The sequence below is a fragment of the Marmota monax genome, unplaced genomic scaffold, assembly GCF_021218885.2.
Source record: "Marmota monax isolate L192 unplaced genomic scaffold, Marmota_monax_Labrador192_F-V1.1 WCK01_AAM20220418_F8-fsc00064, whole genome shotgun sequence".
Lineage (NCBI taxonomy): Eukaryota > Metazoa > Chordata > Mammalia > Rodentia > Sciuridae > Marmota > Marmota monax.
In genome coordinates, this window is record NW_026694542.1 from 2,780,827 (window position 1) to 2,799,908 (window position 19,082).

Here is a 19,082-nt window from a genome sequence, read left to right on the forward strand (position 1 = left end):
CACACATATATAAAATTTCCTATATATAATTTCATGTTTCTCATGTTTCACATTTGTAAATACATACATATATATATATATATATATATATATATATTTTTGTATGTGTGTGTATGTATATGAAATTGACCTGCCCAAGAAATTGCTTGTTGATGAAGCCTCATGTTGGTCCTGTTCCTCTTCCTTTCTCTATTGTGCTATTGCTGACATGTACTATATAGTTAGGTCTAGGATGGTTGTGTCTATACTGAACATATGCAGATTTTCTTCCTTGTCATTACTCCCTGAACAATACAATTACTTACATACAATTTACAGTATATTAAATATTATAAGTAACCTAGAACTGATTTATGGTATAGAGGTGATGTGTTATGTACAATTACTGTGTCATTTTATTTAAGGAATTGAGCATGCATGGATTTTAGTATTCACAGGGGGCCTGGAACAAGTCCCCTCAGACACTAAGGAACAACTGTACTTAATCATACATGGGAGTTAGCTGGAAGCATTTAAAAATTCAGAAGTTTGAGCCCCAGCCCAGATCTGTTTCAAGATTGCTAGATCTGTGCTCCTATAGTATGTCCCCAGGTGATTTTTATTTATCCAACAAGAACACAGTCTGTGGGCTGTCCTTTGGGAAGCTCCCCTCTAAATGGTACCAATTCAATGAATCAGAATTTATCTGTCACTTTAAGTAATCTTAACTTGCCTGACCTCCTATCCTCCAATTTCTTCTTCTGTAAACAGGGGTAACAACTGTCCCTACTTCATAGAATTGATATGGGATTAAATAAAATATTTCATGTGTGTAGAACAGTGTCTGGCTCATAATTACCAAGTAAATGTTAATTTGTTACTAATTACGTAGTATTATAATTTTATCATCTATGTAATTAGTCTCTGTAAATAGTCTCTTGGTTATGGAGGTCGAACAGAATCCAATTGCTGTGCCAACTGTTTAACAAAAATACATGAAAGAAAGGAAAAAAATTCAAAGTTTATTAAACATTAAGAATAACAGAGAGATAAAGGTTTGGACTAACAGCATACATACCACCAATATCATGATGTACAATTAAACTAACCTCATGTTAACTTGTACCTGTTTAACAGATGCGATCTTTGTGGTGTTGCCAAAAAGAAAATGGGTTATTGTTGTTTGGTAAGGTGCTCAAAAAAATGTAAGATTTTATGTCTTGACTTATTCATATACACATGCACATACACACACTCCTCTGCATGCTCTTGACTTCCTGCAAAATGCACTGAATTTGGTCGCTAAATCCAATTCATCAGACCTAAGATAAAGTTTTGCTCATTTTTAGAAACATTAATTTTAGCCAACACCCCCGGGGGGAACCTGGTCTCGCCCTTGGGGAGTGCCAAGGAGCCCTCAGGAGGAAGTGGGTACATGGGGTGCAGAAGATGTCTACCTTGTGAAGGGTATACTACATCTTAGTCACCTGTAGGGGACTGACCCCAGTGTGCCAAGCAGGCTGCTGTCTTGGGATCTCACTAATTAACCGATCAAGTGTGAGTTTTCCTAAAAGGAACATAAGGGGGAAATTCAATGAACTACTAGAAAATCCAAAGTCAACTTTGCATTTTACAGAATGTCTATTGTTTCACTCTGGGGCAAGGCAGAGGGTACTGCTTAACATTCTCCTTGATTCTTCTGACCCTAGACCTTTTGAATGTACAGTTAGAATTATGAGTTTCCAGACAAAATCAAGAGGGTTAGAAGAAACCTCTGGGTTAGATTATATAGCTTCTACCAACTCAATGCCAGAATCACATCCATACTCTCCTTCTCTTCAAACAAAAGGTTCTGCTTTGAGGGATGACTCCATGGAGACCTGTGGTATTCAAAGACCAAGGCCTAGCACAATCTTACCTCACGTGAGGTCCAAAGTGGCCACATTCTCAAGGTAGCAAGCAGCAGAGATAGGCTGATCATTTCTTTGCCTTTTTTTTTTTTCTTTAAATCTAATCAAAAGAAATGGTGAGGTGACCTTATCAGGAAGTTCTATGCCACTCATCCCAAATTGCATCTAAATAATGTTGGCATGATGTGACTTGTATTCACTTTTAATGGCCAAATCATTAATCTCTGAAAGATGCTTAGGATGAAAAGGTGAAAAATGACAATAAGACTCTCATAATAGCTGCAGTCTGCAAGTACTCACTTGACCCTGGATCCAAGTCACTCCTAGTCAGACCGTGGCTTCCCACTCCACTTAGCAAAAATTATCTTATTTATTACTTAATTCCCCTGGACAGTCAGGCAGCCAGTCCGTGTGTGTGTGTGTGTGTGTGTGTGAGAGAGAGAGAGAGAGAGAGAGACAATGACCTGCATATAAGGCACCTGTACAGACTCCAAAGTGTTTAATTTTTTAAGACGAGGTAGGTTTCTGAAACCTCTCCTGGCACAAAAAAAAAAAGAATAAATTTTGTTATGATTATTTTATTCATTCTGCAGAAAACATCTGTGATGCTCATTTGATACAATGTAATTCCAAGAAAGACCAGTGCTCAAATATGGTTTGTTTGTTTGTTTGTTTCAGTTACCATGTGACACTTCCAAAATTGGGATGGTCCATAGAGAGGCCCTTCAACTTCTGCACTTAAAGGTGTAATTTGTCCTTCTTTGCTTTAATGACGACTATCATTTAAGGATTCTGCAGTTAGCCTCTTCGTCTATAAAAAGGTCAACTCTATGTCCACTTGTGGCTCTTACTGAATTTCATATTCAGTAATACTTAAGATAGCCAAAGGTTTTGCTGATTTTTATTTGTTATTTACCTAAATAAAGTATATTATTAGTTCCAATACTTCCCCATCCCCTGACATTCTCAGTGGCTTGGAACAAAACGGGTACTAGTAGAAATAGCCTACTGGCTGCATTTCCAAAGTCCTTGACACTAGAGAGGAGCAGTATGATGCATGGACAGGGGACCCGGCAGATCATTAAAGAATGAAGATACTGTGGAGGCAGGAAAATAGAAAACTCCCATGGATGAAAGGGGATTTTAATCTAGCACAAAATGTTTCTTTGCAGTAACAGCAGAATCTCTTGACATTATACAACTTAGTGAAACAGAAGAACAATCATCTTTAAAGTCAAAACATCTATCAGAGTATAAGCCATACACATAGCACCGATGTCAACCTTACATGGCGTGAGATGCACAGGCCGGAAGAGGAGAAAAAAAAATCATTTGGGGCACTGGCAGCAATGCTCCATTCCCAGGAACTCAGAATTTTGAAGTGAACATTTTTGTGGCAGATGCTTTTCCTAAAAAACACTGTATCATCCAATAAATATTTGACTAAAATCCATTTTGTGCTTTTGGGTGATGTTAACTGACTTCTTTCTGAGACCTAATAAGAAACAAGAAAGCATCGGAGCAGGATTTGTCACGGCGAGCCTCGATTCTGTCATAAAATTTTAATTTAAAGCAGAAAACATGCTGATGTGTCAATAATAGGCTTAAAATATTAAAGACTTCAAAAACCCCAAAGCGCTTCTTCTCTATACAGCATCGGTGAATATATATCTTTGCTATATAATTTTAAAACAAGGAATACTTTTCTCTTTTCTATATATAATATATGTCTTCCAAAATACATTGTCAGTATTTATATCTGAAAAATACTGTACAAAAAAAGAACTTCCTATAATTACTCTGTATAAACATTAAACAATTTAATAATCTCTCCTTTTGGTCTGCAGTAAACATTTAAATCGATTGGATGAACCACAGTTTGCAACACCATCCCCTTCTGAGATACGCCAGTGTCTTTTACATTCATTTTTCAGAAGTCCACTTTATAAGAGCACATACGTTCGAAAACAAACAGAGAATAAGAAACGAAAGCTCCAGAATCCTTAACTGATGAGGCATTCAGAAATGATACCATGAGGATAGAGGGTCTTACAAAACATCAACTTATTAACTGAATCAACTGATTTTTAAAAACAGCAAAATAGAATTCACAAAAATATATATATATATATTACCAAAAAAAATGGAAAAACTGAATCTTAAGTAATTGTTTTTGACTATTGAGAGGGATATGGAAAAAGTTAACTAGAAAAGTGGGAGTGGGGTGAGCGTGGGGGAAGGGAGACAATGAAACCAAGGTCAATGCCACAGGCTAGTCCAAGAAGCATTTTTGGTTCATGTACTGATCCATCTAACCCCTCATTCATAGACCTCCCATTACCCTCTGCTTCCCTGTCCTGGGGATGTTCTGGTCATGCTCAAATGCATTGTTTTAATTTTTGTTTTTTAAAAGACAGTGAAAAAAATCTTAGGTAGGGAACATATCCTACGTCCACTAGTAATACTCAGGCAGCATGCTCTAGCGTACAATAGGATTATTGCTTTAGGTACAGACAGTGCAAAAACACACTCTGTGTTCTATAATAGTACTCTTACTTATCTGGGGGCCAGTAGAATGAAAAGGAAACTTAGTAAATAGCAATAAGTAAATATGGGATCTAACAAATCTAAACAGCACTTTAAATTTGAAGACGATCATCACCAAAACTGGGGGTGGGGTGGAGTGGGGCGGGAAATGAAAGCAACCTATAAAGGAACAGAGCTGCGCGTGTAGTGCTAAGTTATTGTGTGCACCTTATTAGCATGGCGACTTATGGATTCAACAAAAACAAGAGTTTGTACTCTTGAGAACTGAGATCCACTATTTTACCAGGGCTCTTCTTAAGTGAATCCAAGTGGAGTCCTGGAAGAGTAGGTAAGCAGGAAACGTGAAGCCACAAGGATAGGGCAGAAGTGGGAAAGGGAGTGGGAGGGAAACCCACAAGAGGTCTCCAAAGTCTAGTCAAAACATGGCACCTTTCTTTGTTCAAACTAAAAGACGATGAGAGGGCCATCTTCAAATGGCAAGTGCAAAGGAACACACACACACACACACACACACACGGTGGACCACACACATGAGCACAAGCACATGGACGTGCCTACGCCCACGCGTGCACACACACACACACACTCACACACACGTATGCACACCAAAATGTGAGTCAGTTGTGTTTATGCCTCTGGTAAAGTGCTGATGTCAGAAAGGTTGGTTTGGGGGTGGTGCTATCAGACAGGAAACAAGCTGTCCATCTAGTCAAAAGCCAGCGGCAAAAATGCCATGCTACAGGGGCCCGTGCCTGGCCTCGTACTTGGCAAGTATGTTCTTGCATTTGCCCAGCTCCTTCCTCAAGTCAGCCACCTCCTGGCGGAGGGCCGAGTTCTCCTTCTCCAGGAACGAAGCCCTGATGGCAATCTGGTTCTCCTTCAGCCGCCGGGCGTCGCGGGAGCGCTTGGCAGCCATGTTGTTCTTTCTGCGCCTTGCCCAGTACTTGTCATCCTGCTCATTAGTGACAGAAGGAAAAAGAAACAAGATATTAGATTTCAGCAATGCAGCGCCTCAGCCAGGGGCCTGGCAGCCTCTAGGGTTGTGCGGAGACACCAGCCCAGGTGCTTAACTTGGGCCTCCTTCTTTGACACTTTCTGTACTTCGGAGAGAGCGGTCCACGGGCCATGGCTTCCTTCCTGGAGCAAGGACCAACTTGTCACAACAGGCTCCGATGCTCTTTGCCCAACAGAGCATGTGCTCAGTGAGGGAGACATCAGAGCTGGAACGAAAGCAAGTGACTTGCCTCTCACCCTGAACGACATTCCAGTATTCTTGACTCTCTTGGCTGAAATTTTTAAGGACTTTTTTTTCCTTCCATGTGTACCCCTATGCTTATTTATTTATTTATTGCAGTAAATTCATATAATATTTTTTGGAAGGCAATTTAGTAACCTGCCTCAACCATTTCGTACATTTACTATCCATCTAGCAATTCTGCTTCTAGGATTCCATTCTGCTGCAACGACCATGCTTGTGCACAGAGACACAGGCCTAGAACTGTTACTATAGCATTGTTTGTAAAGGAAAAAAATGGGGGAAAAATAATTATCTGTAGGAGATTTACTACATTAGGATAGTCATGGTGACACTCTATAGCTATTAAAAATAATAATCCACTGAACCCAAAAGATGTTCACGATATATTACAGTGTGGGTGGAACCAAGGACAACCTGCTGATAAACATGTGTGACTTCATTTTGGCTTGATTAAAAAAAATGTAACAGAATATATTCGTAGAAAGAGGCTTAGAAGGATTTATACCAAGCTACAAAAGTGGTACCTCTAAAAAGTGACTGTAGAGAGAGACAAAGGAGAGAAGTGGGGTCTTTAACCTTTTATGTCTTTCTGAACTACAAGAATATTATATAATGGGCATGTACACTTTGGTGGTTGAAAATGGAAATTTTTTTTTAAAGTGCTTTGTCCTGCCACTAACCAATGTACTCATATCAGTGGCTAACATTTAAGTAACTTACTCTAATTTTCTATTTAGCTGTTCACCAGGCCCCAGCTAGCCTGGGTAGAATTCAGCTGGTCAGTGTGAAAGCAGACCCTCCTTTTCCCCCTAACAAAAGAAAGGGAAAGCGTCTTAGGGGAGACTAAGAACTGTGAGTCTTCTTTTAGACCTTCCCAGTTCATTGATAAAGCCACCTGATCAATTTTGCAACTGTCTTTTCCTAACAACTTGCAATAGCAAAACCCCTTCGTCTTACCTGTGCATCCCACCCAGAATATGTCGGTAAGGCCAGTCCTTACCCTCCCCCCTGGATTCCAAGGGACAGCTGGCATAAGGGACAGCTGGCATTGGAAGAGGTCATTGGGATTGGGAACAAGGCTGCCAGGAAAGTCCAAGATCATAGTCTTTCCCCAGACCTACCTGTCACCCTCAGCATACATTCACACTATGCAGAGTATGTGAGGTGGAAAGTATGTCCTGTCTGCGGATCACCATCCAGTACTGTCGTCTTACTTATAAAGCACCCCCAGCTTTCCATACATTTCATAATAATGTATAATAGGGTGAAAAAAATCTTTATGATAGGTGGTACCAGAATTCTTCTGAGGGAGGAGGCTGCCCACTGAAGAATACCTGATAAGTAAGCTTGGACAGGTGTGCTAGGGTTGTGGGTAGAACCTATCATTTGTGCTTCTGAAAGGGAGTTGGAGGAGCTGGAAGAAAGGGAGAGACACTGGGAGGAACTAGGAAAGCCAATGACATCACAGGGGTGGAGGGTGCCCAAAGCATATTCACAACAGTGGGCTTCCAGTTCTGATGGAGGTTGTTTGTGTCACTTGGATGCAGGACCCCATTCCACCCCCTTTGTAGGGTTGGTAAAACTACCACACTGGTCAGTGTGTCTGGGAGTGTGGCTTCCAAGAGCATTCCAAAGAGAAGCTGATTCAGGACAGATCAGAACCTACACACCAGGGAAGAGGAGCCCCCAGGAGGTGAGCGAGGACAGAACAAGCCCCCAGGAAATCATAGACAAGAGAGGGCTGCGGGGGAGGTATTGCCATAGGCCATGGATTTGCTGGTCTGTGACAATCCTATCAGGTCTTAAGGACCAGGGAGTTACCTGCTGAGCTCAGGGTAACAACCAGCCTCTCTGTCTCCACTTGGGGCTCTTCTAAAGTGCTTTCATTTCTAGCCTCACCAGTCCACACATGCAGATGAGCTGGCAAAGATGCAGAATGAAGCATAAATGTCTCTGGGAGGGAAGTGAGGAATAGGGGTGGAACAATGGATGCAGAGGCAGGAATGAAGAAGACCAAGCGTCTTGGCTTGGAAAAACCAGCACGCCTCCCTTTATCATCACAGGTTGGTTGTGGGGAGGGGAAAGCAGGGTCTTGCTTAGACCTGATAACCTGGCATGACATCCCCTGTGCCCTTCTCCCAACCTCCTAGATGCTGATGCCATCTAGATACTCAGTCATTTGCACCAGCAAAGACCCGCACAACCATGATCCTTCTCATAGGTTAGCATTTTTTTTTGTTTGTTTTTTGTTTTCACCAGACTAGAAATTTCATGAGGCCAAGAACAATGTCAGTATTGGCTGACATTGTTATCCTTGGTATCCCCGGCCCAAGACAGGGCTTGGCACACACTAGCATTTGAAAAATATTTGTCAAGTAAGTGAATGGACTGTTAAAATATTAAGAAATCAAGATGAATAGACTGACGTTTCAGTTAGAAATCCCAGTATGCCATTCCTTAATTCTCCCAGGAGGAGCGTGCTCAATTCTGGCAGTGAGGAGTAGGAAAGACCAGTTTGGGTGGGCATCGGTTCACCACTCATCATCCAATGCTGGGGCTACGAACACCTCCCCCACCCACTCCAGCTCAGTCCTGTCTGCTGAAAGGAGAACATGTTACAATTCTTCCTGCTTCACGCCAGCACATGGTCTGTGGCTTCAGGCTTTATACACAACTGGAAAAAAAAAAAAAAAAAAAACCCAAGGGTACATGGCAAGAGCATGTTTCTGCCCATGAACAGGTCATGAAAAGGTCGGGCCTGGCTATGACAGTAGTCACATGTATAATTCCAGTACAGTTTCACCTGGCCTCTTTGTTGCTAAGATTAGCTGGATTATTAAGCAATCTTGTTCTTTGCTTTGAACATGTAAATTTGGAGACTCTGTGAAAGTCTGGCTGAAAGTTCTATCTAGTATTCAGTGACATCCTTTTAAACTACCCTCCAAAAGACAGGAAATCCATATGGAGCGAGCTCCCTGATTTAGGATAAGGTATGAGGCTCTGAAATACACCTAGAATTGGATCACTAAGAACACAAGACCGTACCAGGCATCCAACTGAAAGAGTGTGCCAACTTGTCCTGGATCTAATCCCATAGCACCCTGGTCTCATCCTATCCAGCCTGACTAGTTTAGATTTTCTGACTTTTTAGCACACACTTTCCTTTTTTGACTCTCAGGGTAAGGGCCCTTGCTGTATGCCTTGTCAGGATAACATGCTGCAGTGACCTTTCTGGAAATGAGACAACCTGGGAGCTGGCCTTACTCTAAAAGTAGAGTTAACCTCAGTTCCCCTTTCTGCTTCTCCATTTCCTCAACTGCAAAGTGATAACTCCGGACTAATGGATCTCTAAGGTCCCTTTCAGCCCCGACATTTTCCCATTCTGCAGCAGTTAAGGTAATCTCAGATATGTGGATGACAACAGTGAGTTAGATCTGCTGGGTACTTCTTCTTACTGTGTTCATCCTTGATTTAAAAAAGTAGCAGGAACTGGACTAAGTCAGTTCAGACAATGTCCCAAACTCCCCTTTTCCTGGCCCAGGAAAGTCGACACATGAGCATACTTAGCTTTGAGAAATGGGAGTCAGATGTTAGAAAAGAGCTAATTAAATATAGTTTCAGTGCCTTGAATATGTACAATCATATCTACATTGTCCTCCTGATTGGAAAGAAGAATATATTCAAAACAGTTCTATGAAATGGCCAATTAAAAATGGTTCCATGCCAGGCGCAGTGGCGCACACCTATAATTCCAGCAACTCAGGAGGCTGAGACAGGAAGATAGTGAGTTCAAAGCCAGTCTCAGCAAAAGCAAGGTGCTAAGCAACTCAGTGAGCCCCTGTCTCTAAATAAAATTCGAAATAGAGCTGGGCTGTGGTTCAGTGGTGGAGTGCCCCTGAATTCAATCCCCGGTAAAAAAAAAAAAAAAAAAAAAAAATCATTCCATGTTGGTATTAGTAGACATGACATGATTTAGGAAAGAATTCTCATCCTAAATTATCATTAAATATGTCAGATTGATTTTGTTTTAAGTTGTATTCAACTTCATAAATCTATTTCCCCTTGTAAATAATGTATTCCATTGAAGACATCAGAGAAACCCAATCTAGAATTTTGTTGGGATGCTCAAGTGATCACCACTTGCAACTCAAAGTGAAGGTAACATATAAGCAGCATCAAGGAGTCTACCAGCTTCATTCACATTATCACACCCTGGTCACCCCAGGTTGGCAATGTGAAGAGAAGTTCTATCTCTGGCTGTTCATTGGTGAGGCCTTCTGGGAAATGGTAATGGTTATCCACAAATTTGCAAAAGGCAGATAATAGTTGGAGGACTATGAGGTCCTGATATCCTTCCCAGGGTATTTTCTTTCTCTTTCCAACCTTGAAAGATTGGGGTTTTAACTATGAGATATTTCACGGTTTTCTTTGCAGAAGGCAGCAGGTGTCTTTCCTTCCTAGGCTTGACATCAATCTAACATCTTACTATTTCTCCTTATTTCTGTTCAGTGTCAAGACATGAAATCATCTTTCAGAAGACACCCAGAGAGGAAGCCGTAGGCCAAGAAGCTACAAGCCACCAAACAAGATCAGAAACCCTGTGCCCTTCATTCATTAGCTTATGTGAGCTTCTTGAGGTCACCCCTTGCATTTGCCTCTCAATCCCACTTTCCATTTTCCCAAAGCCTGATTACCAGTTCCAATTTACCTTCAGATCATCGGGGATGAAGACTTTGCGAGCTTTCTTAATCATGGGCTGTGGCTTCAGTTCTTCCTCAGAGAACTTGCGTTTGCGAGGGTCAAACATTTCTTGGCCAGGGATGCTGGAGAGGGCAAGATCTGCTGGATCTGGCTCATAACCCACCGGGACCTGGATGGTGTCAGGATCAATGGGACTTGGTGTATTGCGGTTTGCTGGCAACAGCTGACCTGGAACAACACAGGAGTTTAAAATTCATGAACACTGCAGGGAGACCCTGCAGACCGCTACTTGATGATACACCAAGGTGAGTGGCAAGAGTCTCCAACTTATATATGACCCTGGTGTCATTTGTCTTATTCATCTTCACCATGTTTCTGAGACCACAACAGGATAAATGCAGACGTCACTCATGTCACATCAGGCAAAAACGAAGACACACAAACACATGTTCACACACTGGGCAGGGCAGGGAGAACTCAGTTTAAAAAACACACATTCTTTCTTTCCTATTGCACATTCACATAGCTATGTGTTAGATGGACTGATGGCTGCGGTGGACAGAATAGCATGGTGTTTATCTTCAAGGTGTCTTCCAGGTGAGTCCTGGGGAAAGACCAGTAATTAGCCAGTTAAGATAGAGTGTAGGTGCTGGGATGGAAGTAAGTCTCCTGTGGTTCCAGAGTGTGGGAAATGGTAACATGACACCATGGGGGTTGGGGAACACACCATGGAAATGATATTTGCCATAGCTGCATCTTGAGAGAGTGATTTGCAAAAAAAATTATTTTTCAGGAAAAAAATGATAAGGCAGGGGTTTGCATTTTTGAGGAACTACAGATGACCTCCAGGAGCTGGAAGGCTGAATTCAAAGAAGAGATGGAGTTGGGAAAGCATACAAGCAAGAGATGCGGCCACTAGCAAGGATGTTTTAAAAGGGTCTGAATGTCACTGAAAAAGTCTGGGTAGTAAAGACAGCTGAAGTTTGGTGAACAGACTCAAAGAGTGTCATGAAGGAATTGAAGGAGGCACCCTTAGAGACAGATCAGATACAAGCTCACTGCAATAAACCATGCACCCATGGCAGTGGAGACAGCGAGAAGGGGGCAAGCTCAAACATACTTAACAACTTAGAGAGGACGCAATGGAGACAATCTACCCTGCACTTGACGGATGTACAGGCTAAACCACTGAAATGCACAAACATCCATAGAACAATGGGTCTATTGTGTTTCTGAATATGTCTTACTGGTGAAAGTGAACTTAATAACAGACCAACATGTTTATGCTGGGAGCTCTGAATCTTAACTTCTGGTTTCACCTGAATTTTACAATTGTTTCTTTCACGCCCAGAAAATAAATGAGAGGACCCAGCATGGCTATTTGGCTCACCTCCTCTTCATCCTCACTGCCAATGGTAGGTCACTATGTGAAGTACCCTTTAGGTTTCATTAAAAGCTACCCCAGGTTGGAGCAGAAGCCATTGGCTTGCATTCTAGCAAAACCGTGAAACCATGCTTGTCTGTTTTTTTGGAAGGGCCTGGTAGGGAGCTTGCAAAATGAGTGCTCTGGGTGACCTTTCAGGTCCCCACTCTGCTTTGAGCTATTTGCAGCCTGCTTGCCAAAGAGGAAGAGATGGGCCCTGAGGCACTGGCAGGGGATGGGGATTTCTCATTAGCCAAGCTGCAGCTTAGCTCCAGCTTCTGGAGACTGCTGGGATCTGTGCTGGATGGTGTCAAGCTGGATTTGCTCTTGTGCTGCTTGACATTGCCTCAGAAAATGAACCACATCTCAAACGGGGGTTTTATTTTCCTTTAAAAACTCTCTCTGAGCCTAACAACAGAACGACCCAACGCTCCCTCACTACAACCCCTACCACCACCCCACAGGCCAGTGCACCCTTCCCCTACCTTCCCAAGCATCTGTTAATACTTCCCAAATGCAACTGCTCCAAGTTACAACAAGATCCTCCTTTATACTTCAGTATTGTACTTTTATGCTATATTAAATATTCTTAAGCTACACACACACACACACACACACACACACACACACCACATGGTCTTTCATTTCATCTCCACCCAACTCCCTGCCATGACACCAATTCAGTGTTCAGCTTCTACAAAGAGCATTCCTGGGTTTTTGGTGCTCTTCTGAGATGCTGAGCTATGACAGTCATTCGTGGTCATTCTAACAGGGACTTTCCCATTTAGGTAGTTCTTTCTCAGTGTTCTTTCTTTTTCGAGCCCTTTCCTCCAGGGGAGGCAGGTCATCCCTACCTGCAGAATGGAGAAAACCTGACTGGACCACAGCCCAGGTAAAAATGGCTTCCCCAGTGGCAAATGGCAGATGGCAAAGGACCGTGAAACAAAGCCAAGGCCTTTCTCTCCCCCAGAGACTCTCCTACCATCTTATTTATCCACATTTTCTGTAGAATTACTTCTGCTGGACTCATTTCCCCCCTTTATTCCAAAATGTCAATAGTGTCATTGGGATGCAGACAGAGGAGCTTTTGTTATTTTTTTTCCTACCTTTTGTGGATTTAAAGCATTCTCATGTTAAAATTGTAGGTTTAAGAATGTATCAGTACATTAACTTTTTACACCACCAAAAATATCTCCTGCAAAATTTCAAGTGCAGAAATGTACCAAGAAAGCTAAAGTCCTAGGTCTTACTATTCTCCTCTCTCCCAGTCCCTCTCACATCACTTCTCAGAGGTGACCACCCTCAACCACTTGGTTGTGAACCTCTCATGCCTTGGTTTCTTACACATAAGTGATTTAAGCCAAGTGGGATTATACTATCCACATATCTTAAATTAATTTTTTAATATACCAACAAACCATATGCAAGTTCCCACATCAGTAAAAATAAATTACCTTGTTCTTTTTAAAGGCTGAGCAAAATTCCATAGTTTGAACATAAGAAATTACCTAACCATTCCCCAACAGATGGATTTTTAAATTATGTATTTAACGTATATAATATATATAATACATATAGTATATAATATATAATAGACCTAATAGTTCCAACAGTTCTAGCTTCTCTTAGTTTTTTTGGTGAATCATCAACTCTCCCTCTAAGAACAATCGTGACTTCTTAATGTTTATAATTCCTACATTCCTTTTAAAAATTTTCAATCTCACTGCATGAATGAGGCTCTGCAGGATCTGAGGAGTAAGAGGCCATGAGACTGACTCCTGCTTGTCCCATACTCCAATGGAAAATGCTTTAAATGCTTCACACCCTTAAGTAGGAAGCTTTATTCTCGAATCCTAGTAGATACGGTTGGACAAGTTAAGGCAGTTCCACCTCTCCAGCCCTACTGTATTGAAATAATGTATTAAGTTTTCTCCAATGTTTTTTTTTTTAGCATCCATTAAGATAACCATGTGGCTCTTCTCCTGTTTGGGTGAAGTGTGAGCTTGGTGTTTTCCAGGGCTGTATTTGAAAGATCCCCAGTGATACCGACAAGATCAACCCGGTTACACAGACTCTGCAATTTATGGGACATTGTTTCCTTCTTCTAAAAGCATCTTGATGAAAGTCACTTCCAGAAGGACCAAGGAGGATTTCTGGAGGAAAGGGTGGAACAAAGAGCTTAAAAGAAATCTGGAAAGAGATTAGAATGCACCTTCAAACCCAAGGTTGGTCTCCACTTTTGTCACCAATTAGGTGTGACTAAACCTCCAAAGAGTACAACGGAAAATAGGATGTTCCTCTTGCTTTTGTACATTAACAGGAACTTAGCAGCTCATGTTCAATTAGCTGATTAGGTAACAGTCATCAGTGAATGGGGACAGCCGCAGTCTGCCTTCTCAATGTTTTTTGTTTGTTTGTTTGTTTGATTGATTTATGACTGCATCAAAGTAATAAATTACAGTTGTATTCATTACTCAATCCTCAAGGCTAATTGCAACTCTTCTGATGTGCTCCTTATTCAGGCAGTTAAATAAACAAAGCATTAAATTTGCAGCAGTCACGTCAAAACACATACCACAGTCCAGTGTTTATCACTGATTAGCATTAATAGGCGGAACATGATCCTATCACGAAAGGCTGAGAGAAGAGAAAATGGTTTTTATTTGGGCCAGAGGTTTCCCTTTAGAACTGATGGGTGAAATTCCTGTGATTCAAAATTTGCTGCCAGATCATTCTCTCCTGCCCACCTCTCCCCTCCTCCCCACAATCAGTTTGGTTGGTGGCTTGTCAGGATCTCTCAGACCACAGAAAGTCATAAGGTGGGTTTGAAATAGCTTCTTTTACCCTCTTGGCATCCCCAGCTTTCAGAAGAAAACCACCATCAGGGCTCCTTGCCTGCTTCAGTATAAAATGTCCCTACCTCTGAAAACATCTTCAACAGACTAGGAACCGACAGGCACAGCGGTACACACCTGTAATCCCAGCAGCTTGGGAGGCTGGGGCAGGAGGATTACAAGTTCAAAGCTAACCTTAGCAACTTAGCAAGACCCTGTCTTGAAATAAAAAGTAACAAGGGTTGGTGATGTGGCTCAATGGTTAAGCACCCCTGGGTTGAATCCCTGGTATCAAAAAAAAAAAAAAAAAAAAAAAAGACAAGGAGCTAATTAGCCTAGGAGACTAGGACTTAACAGAATCAATAAAGAATGCTCACATGTATACAGAGATTAATAAAATCTCATAAGAACATCCTAAGGATGTTGGCTTTCTGGACTATGAGGCCAGATCAGTGGTGTCTATTCCAATGGCGAGACCTGTTTGTTATCTCATACATCAAGCACTTTGCAAAGGTAGCTAAGTCCTTACGGCCAAAGGTCTCATCCACGTCCTATCCCCTGTGATCTTGCAATCTCAGGAAGAGCCTATTTCCCCATCCCTTGTATCTGGGCTGGCCAACAGAATGTGGCAGAAGTGACAGAAAGTCAGTCCCAAGGCTGGAACTAAAGAGCCTTCCCACTTTTCTGCCGATTCTCTGTAGTGTGTCTGTCACCACCATAAACCTGCCCCATCTCGCCTGCTTGAGGAGGTGGATGATGTGGAGTAAGCCAATCTAGGTCAGCTAAATCACCTTCTCCCTGGATGTGTGAGTCCAGCCAAGGTCAGAGGCATCTGACTGACACACAGTCATTACAGATGAGAGAACAACAAACGCTATTTGTGTGTGCTCCTGAGTTTGTGTAATTGTTAAACATTCTCTAGGCAATGGATGACTAACCCGTGAGCTGAGCTACAGTGTATGGGGTGATGTTTACAATCACATTTACATTAGAGCAGAATTGAAATGTGTACAGTTAAGCTGCAAAGTGAGTCATACTTGGGTTTGAATTCTGATTCTGCCACCTGTACATTATACACTTGAACATCTGGGAATAAAAGAATCATAAAGAAGTGCCCCTCTAAATTCTAACAAAGTCAGTTTGGGAGAAAGAAGTGATTGGTGATCCCACTCCCCATTTTCCCCTTGTATCTCTGCATTCCAGTTTCCTCACGTGCAAAAGAAGATTTGCATGCCTGCATCACTGTGTTGTGTGGGAGATGTATGTAGAGAGGTTGAAGTGCTTAGTGCAATGCCTAGGACGTGATGGCGCTCAATGCATGATCTGTACCTCAACAAATGCAAAATACGAATACAATGATCAGAAAGAGTTTGAAATAAGTCATATACACTACCCCCTTGTTTAAGCCAGCACATCCCTCCCCTGACTACTGTATGTCCTTCTGTCTTCCTTCCTTCCATGCACATCCCTATGGTGCTAAGCAGCTGCCAGAAGATATTCTACAAATGCAGGCACATGCAGGCCACTTCCCATATGGAGCCTTCAAAGGCATTCCTTTGGCGCATGTGATAACATTCCAGGCTCCCTCGGTGGCCTTCCTTCTGCTCCTCACACATCCGAGTGTGACCATCCAGGCTTTAGTACTTAGTATTCTCTGGACCTACAACATTCTTCCACCTGTCCTCTGCCCGCTTGGTCCTTTTGATCATTTGGATGCCAACTTCAATGCCATCTCCTCCAATCCTCTGATGTCCTTCTACCCCCACTCACCACCAATCTAACACGTTTTATTTCCCTTACAGTATTTATCTCCATCCACAATGATTTTTTTGTGTGGCCTTCCTGACAGGCTCCCTCCACAGGCGTGGAAACTCCAGGGGACAAGGACCTTGTCTTATTTACTGCTGCAACCCCAGCCTCTAGATGGAGTTTGCATGAGGGGGACAGTACCAGCTACTGAGTGGCCAAACACAAATACCCCCACAAGCTAACAAGGACTGTGTAGGGACTGTCTTTTCTTCCTATTTTATGTAATTGTCAAATAAACAGTAATGAGCATTTCAAAATCAGAAAACAAAGACATTGTTCATAAAACCTGGACCTGGCTTCACTTTGCACACGTCCATTCCTGCAGACGGTGCTTGCTAAACACTGCTGAGAGAAGACCACTCAAGCTGCTGGAAGAGGAGGAGGAGGGGGCACCAAAGAGATGGAGGGAAGTGGGGTGGAGGAAGAAAAGAAGAAAGCATCCAAGGGCACTGCTCTGCTGCAGGCCAGCTGCTTGACCCACCCGGGAATACAGCTGATGGACCAGGCCGGCCTTGGCCTAGAGGCTCCACCTCCAAGGGGCCACAGCAGCCATTGTCCCCTGATGTGTCAATGCCAGGGAGTGAGAGGGAGGAAAGAAAGAGGGAGAGAGGAACCAAGGAACCAAAGAAGGAATGCAAGAATGAGGGAAAGAAGGAATAAAGAGAAGGAATGCAGAAGGAAAGAAAGGCTCAAAGCAGGGAAGGGATGGGGGAGGAAAGATGTGGGCAAAGGTTAAATTGCAAATGACCCTTCTGAACTCAGCAGCTAGGAACCTGTCACAACTCTGATGTTTTCTTCTAAGTGTCCTGAGCATTCTATGGTTGATATGCTGATTTTAAGTCAAAAACAAATCTCTCTCACTTACTAACACACACACACCTTTATGCCACGTGCAGACATGGTACCCAGTAAGTGCTCGGTCTAAGACCACAGAACAAACATACTGAAAGGCCCACCGTCAAGACGCCTTTGATCTCGGTGGCTCTGATCCAACAGCTCCCTTCACAGAGTAACAGGCTGTCAGCAGAAATAAGGGGAAAATACGGTGCTGAAATGCCAGCTCAAACCTCACGTGTAGACACAGGGAAGGGAGCCTGCTACCATTTACTGTAAAGGCGGCTGCCATGAAGTCCCGGGGGGGGGGCAGGTTCCTGGCCCCCTGAGTAATCCGTTAGTAGTACTAGTGGGTTACAGGGAGAAGCCCTTCCTCCAGCAGGCCCCTCAGGCCCACCATCTCATTTAATCCTCAGAACAACTCTACAAGGGTGGAATTATTCCTATCCCCATTTTTTAGATGTGGACATAAAGGAATGGAAACAGATGGTTCAAGATGAGCTCAGAGATGCTGACTCTAGCCTTAGGTTGCCCAACAGCAGAGGGAGAAACAGACGCACCTTCCGATTCTCTAAAACCCAGTTTCTACATCATTCAAAGGCCTATGGCTGGGGCCCAGAAGCCTGCCCCTGTCTCAAGGGCAAGCCAGGGATGGTCCTGCATCAGGACCTGGGCTCACACCTTCTGACCTGTGTGATTCTGAACCACCAGCCAGTTCCACCCAGGTCATTGTACCCCACACCTGTTGAGAGACAGTGGGGGGCCAGAGATAGGAAGCCACCTGCATCAAGTCACACAGCGGGAAAACGGGCAAGCTAGGGTGGAGCTCTGTCTCAAGCCAACCTCCCCCTAATTCGTGCTCTTTCTGTCCCACTTCACTTCCCCCTCAGAAGGGCAGAAGAGGAAGAAGAAGAAAGGAAGGGCTTTCCAAGTCCCTCTTCTCTAGCCCAGCAGGTTCCTGGTCAAGGGCTGGTCCCTCAAAGATGGACAGCCTCCCATCATGGACAAGAGCCCCCAAAGGGCTTCAGGTGATCAGGCAGCCTGTCCTCTGTTCCTCTCTCCCTTCTTGAACCTCCTCCTCTCCTCCTGAATGGCAAGCTGGGTCAAGGGCAAGGGCACATGGAACAAAGCAACAGCTGACCCACAAGACCAGGGGTCCTGCCCCTGAGACGTCTCACAGGCTGGCATGTGTGAGGCGCCTCTGGGTGCTCTGGAGAGCATGCCTCGCTAGGAGACGGGTGGGGACTCCTGGCAGAAACGGTCTAACTATCATACTCTGTGAACAGGAAGTTGGCTTCAAAGGTCACTTCATGGGAGAGGAGTGTCTTAAATCTATAACCTTAAGTTATTATTAATATGCTGATTAATGTTTGGTTTGGGCTTGGGCAACGGGACAGCTGGAACACGGCTCTGAGGCTCTGCCTGGACCTGTCCCGTGGAACCAGCAGAGTTCATCAGAAAACACAGACGAGCTTAGAATTCATCAGGGCTTTGCCCACACAGAGCTCTGTGGCCTGGGGCCAGTTACTCTGCCTTGCAGAACCTTGTCCCCTCACCATCCAAGCGGAGGAGACAAAACTCCCCACACAGGGGAAGGCCCCCTGGTCTCCTGCAGCCCAGACTTCCCTTGGGTCACACCCTGGCTCCCTTTTCCTTTTTCTCAGCCCCAGCAAAGCCTGACTGACATCACCGAGCGTGACCCTGTGCCCAGGACAAGCACTTTGCCCCGGAGTTGTGCATGAGTACTCAAAATGGCCCTGACTTGACTCGGCAGCTTCTAACTTGGC

General features: G+C 43.4%; 2 protein-coding genes across 5 annotated transcripts in view; one reads left to right on the plus strand and one right to left on the minus strand.

The window, feature by feature from the left end:
• Mmd (monocyte to macrophage differentiation associated) overlaps window positions 1-10,701 on the plus strand; it is a 103,155-nt gene extending 92,454 nt beyond the window's left edge. Inside the window, exon 7 of the mRNA XM_058571495.1 lies at window positions 10,204-10,701. Coding sequence (XP_058427478.1) covers window positions 10,204-10,254 — 51 coding nt within the window. The 3' untranslated portion in view covers window positions 10,255-10,701. The remainder of the gene's footprint in view (window positions 1-10,203) is intronic.
• Hlf (HLF transcription factor, PAR bZIP family member) overlaps window positions 981-19,082 on the minus strand; it is a 51,705-nt gene continuing 33,603 nt past the window's right edge. For 2 of the 4 annotated variants that reach the window (XM_046420283.2, XM_046420285.2), the window contains 2 exons: window positions 10,403-10,623; window positions 981-5,391 (listed from right to left, as the gene is read on the minus strand). In XM_046420283.2, coding sequence (XP_046276239.1) covers window positions 5,173-5,391; window positions 10,403-10,623 — 440 coding nt within the window. In that variant the 3' untranslated portion in view covers window positions 981-5,172. The remainder of the gene's footprint in view (window positions 5,392-10,402; window positions 10,624-19,082) is intronic. The other 2 variants (XM_046420284.2, XM_046420286.2) reach the window with 1 other exon arrangement.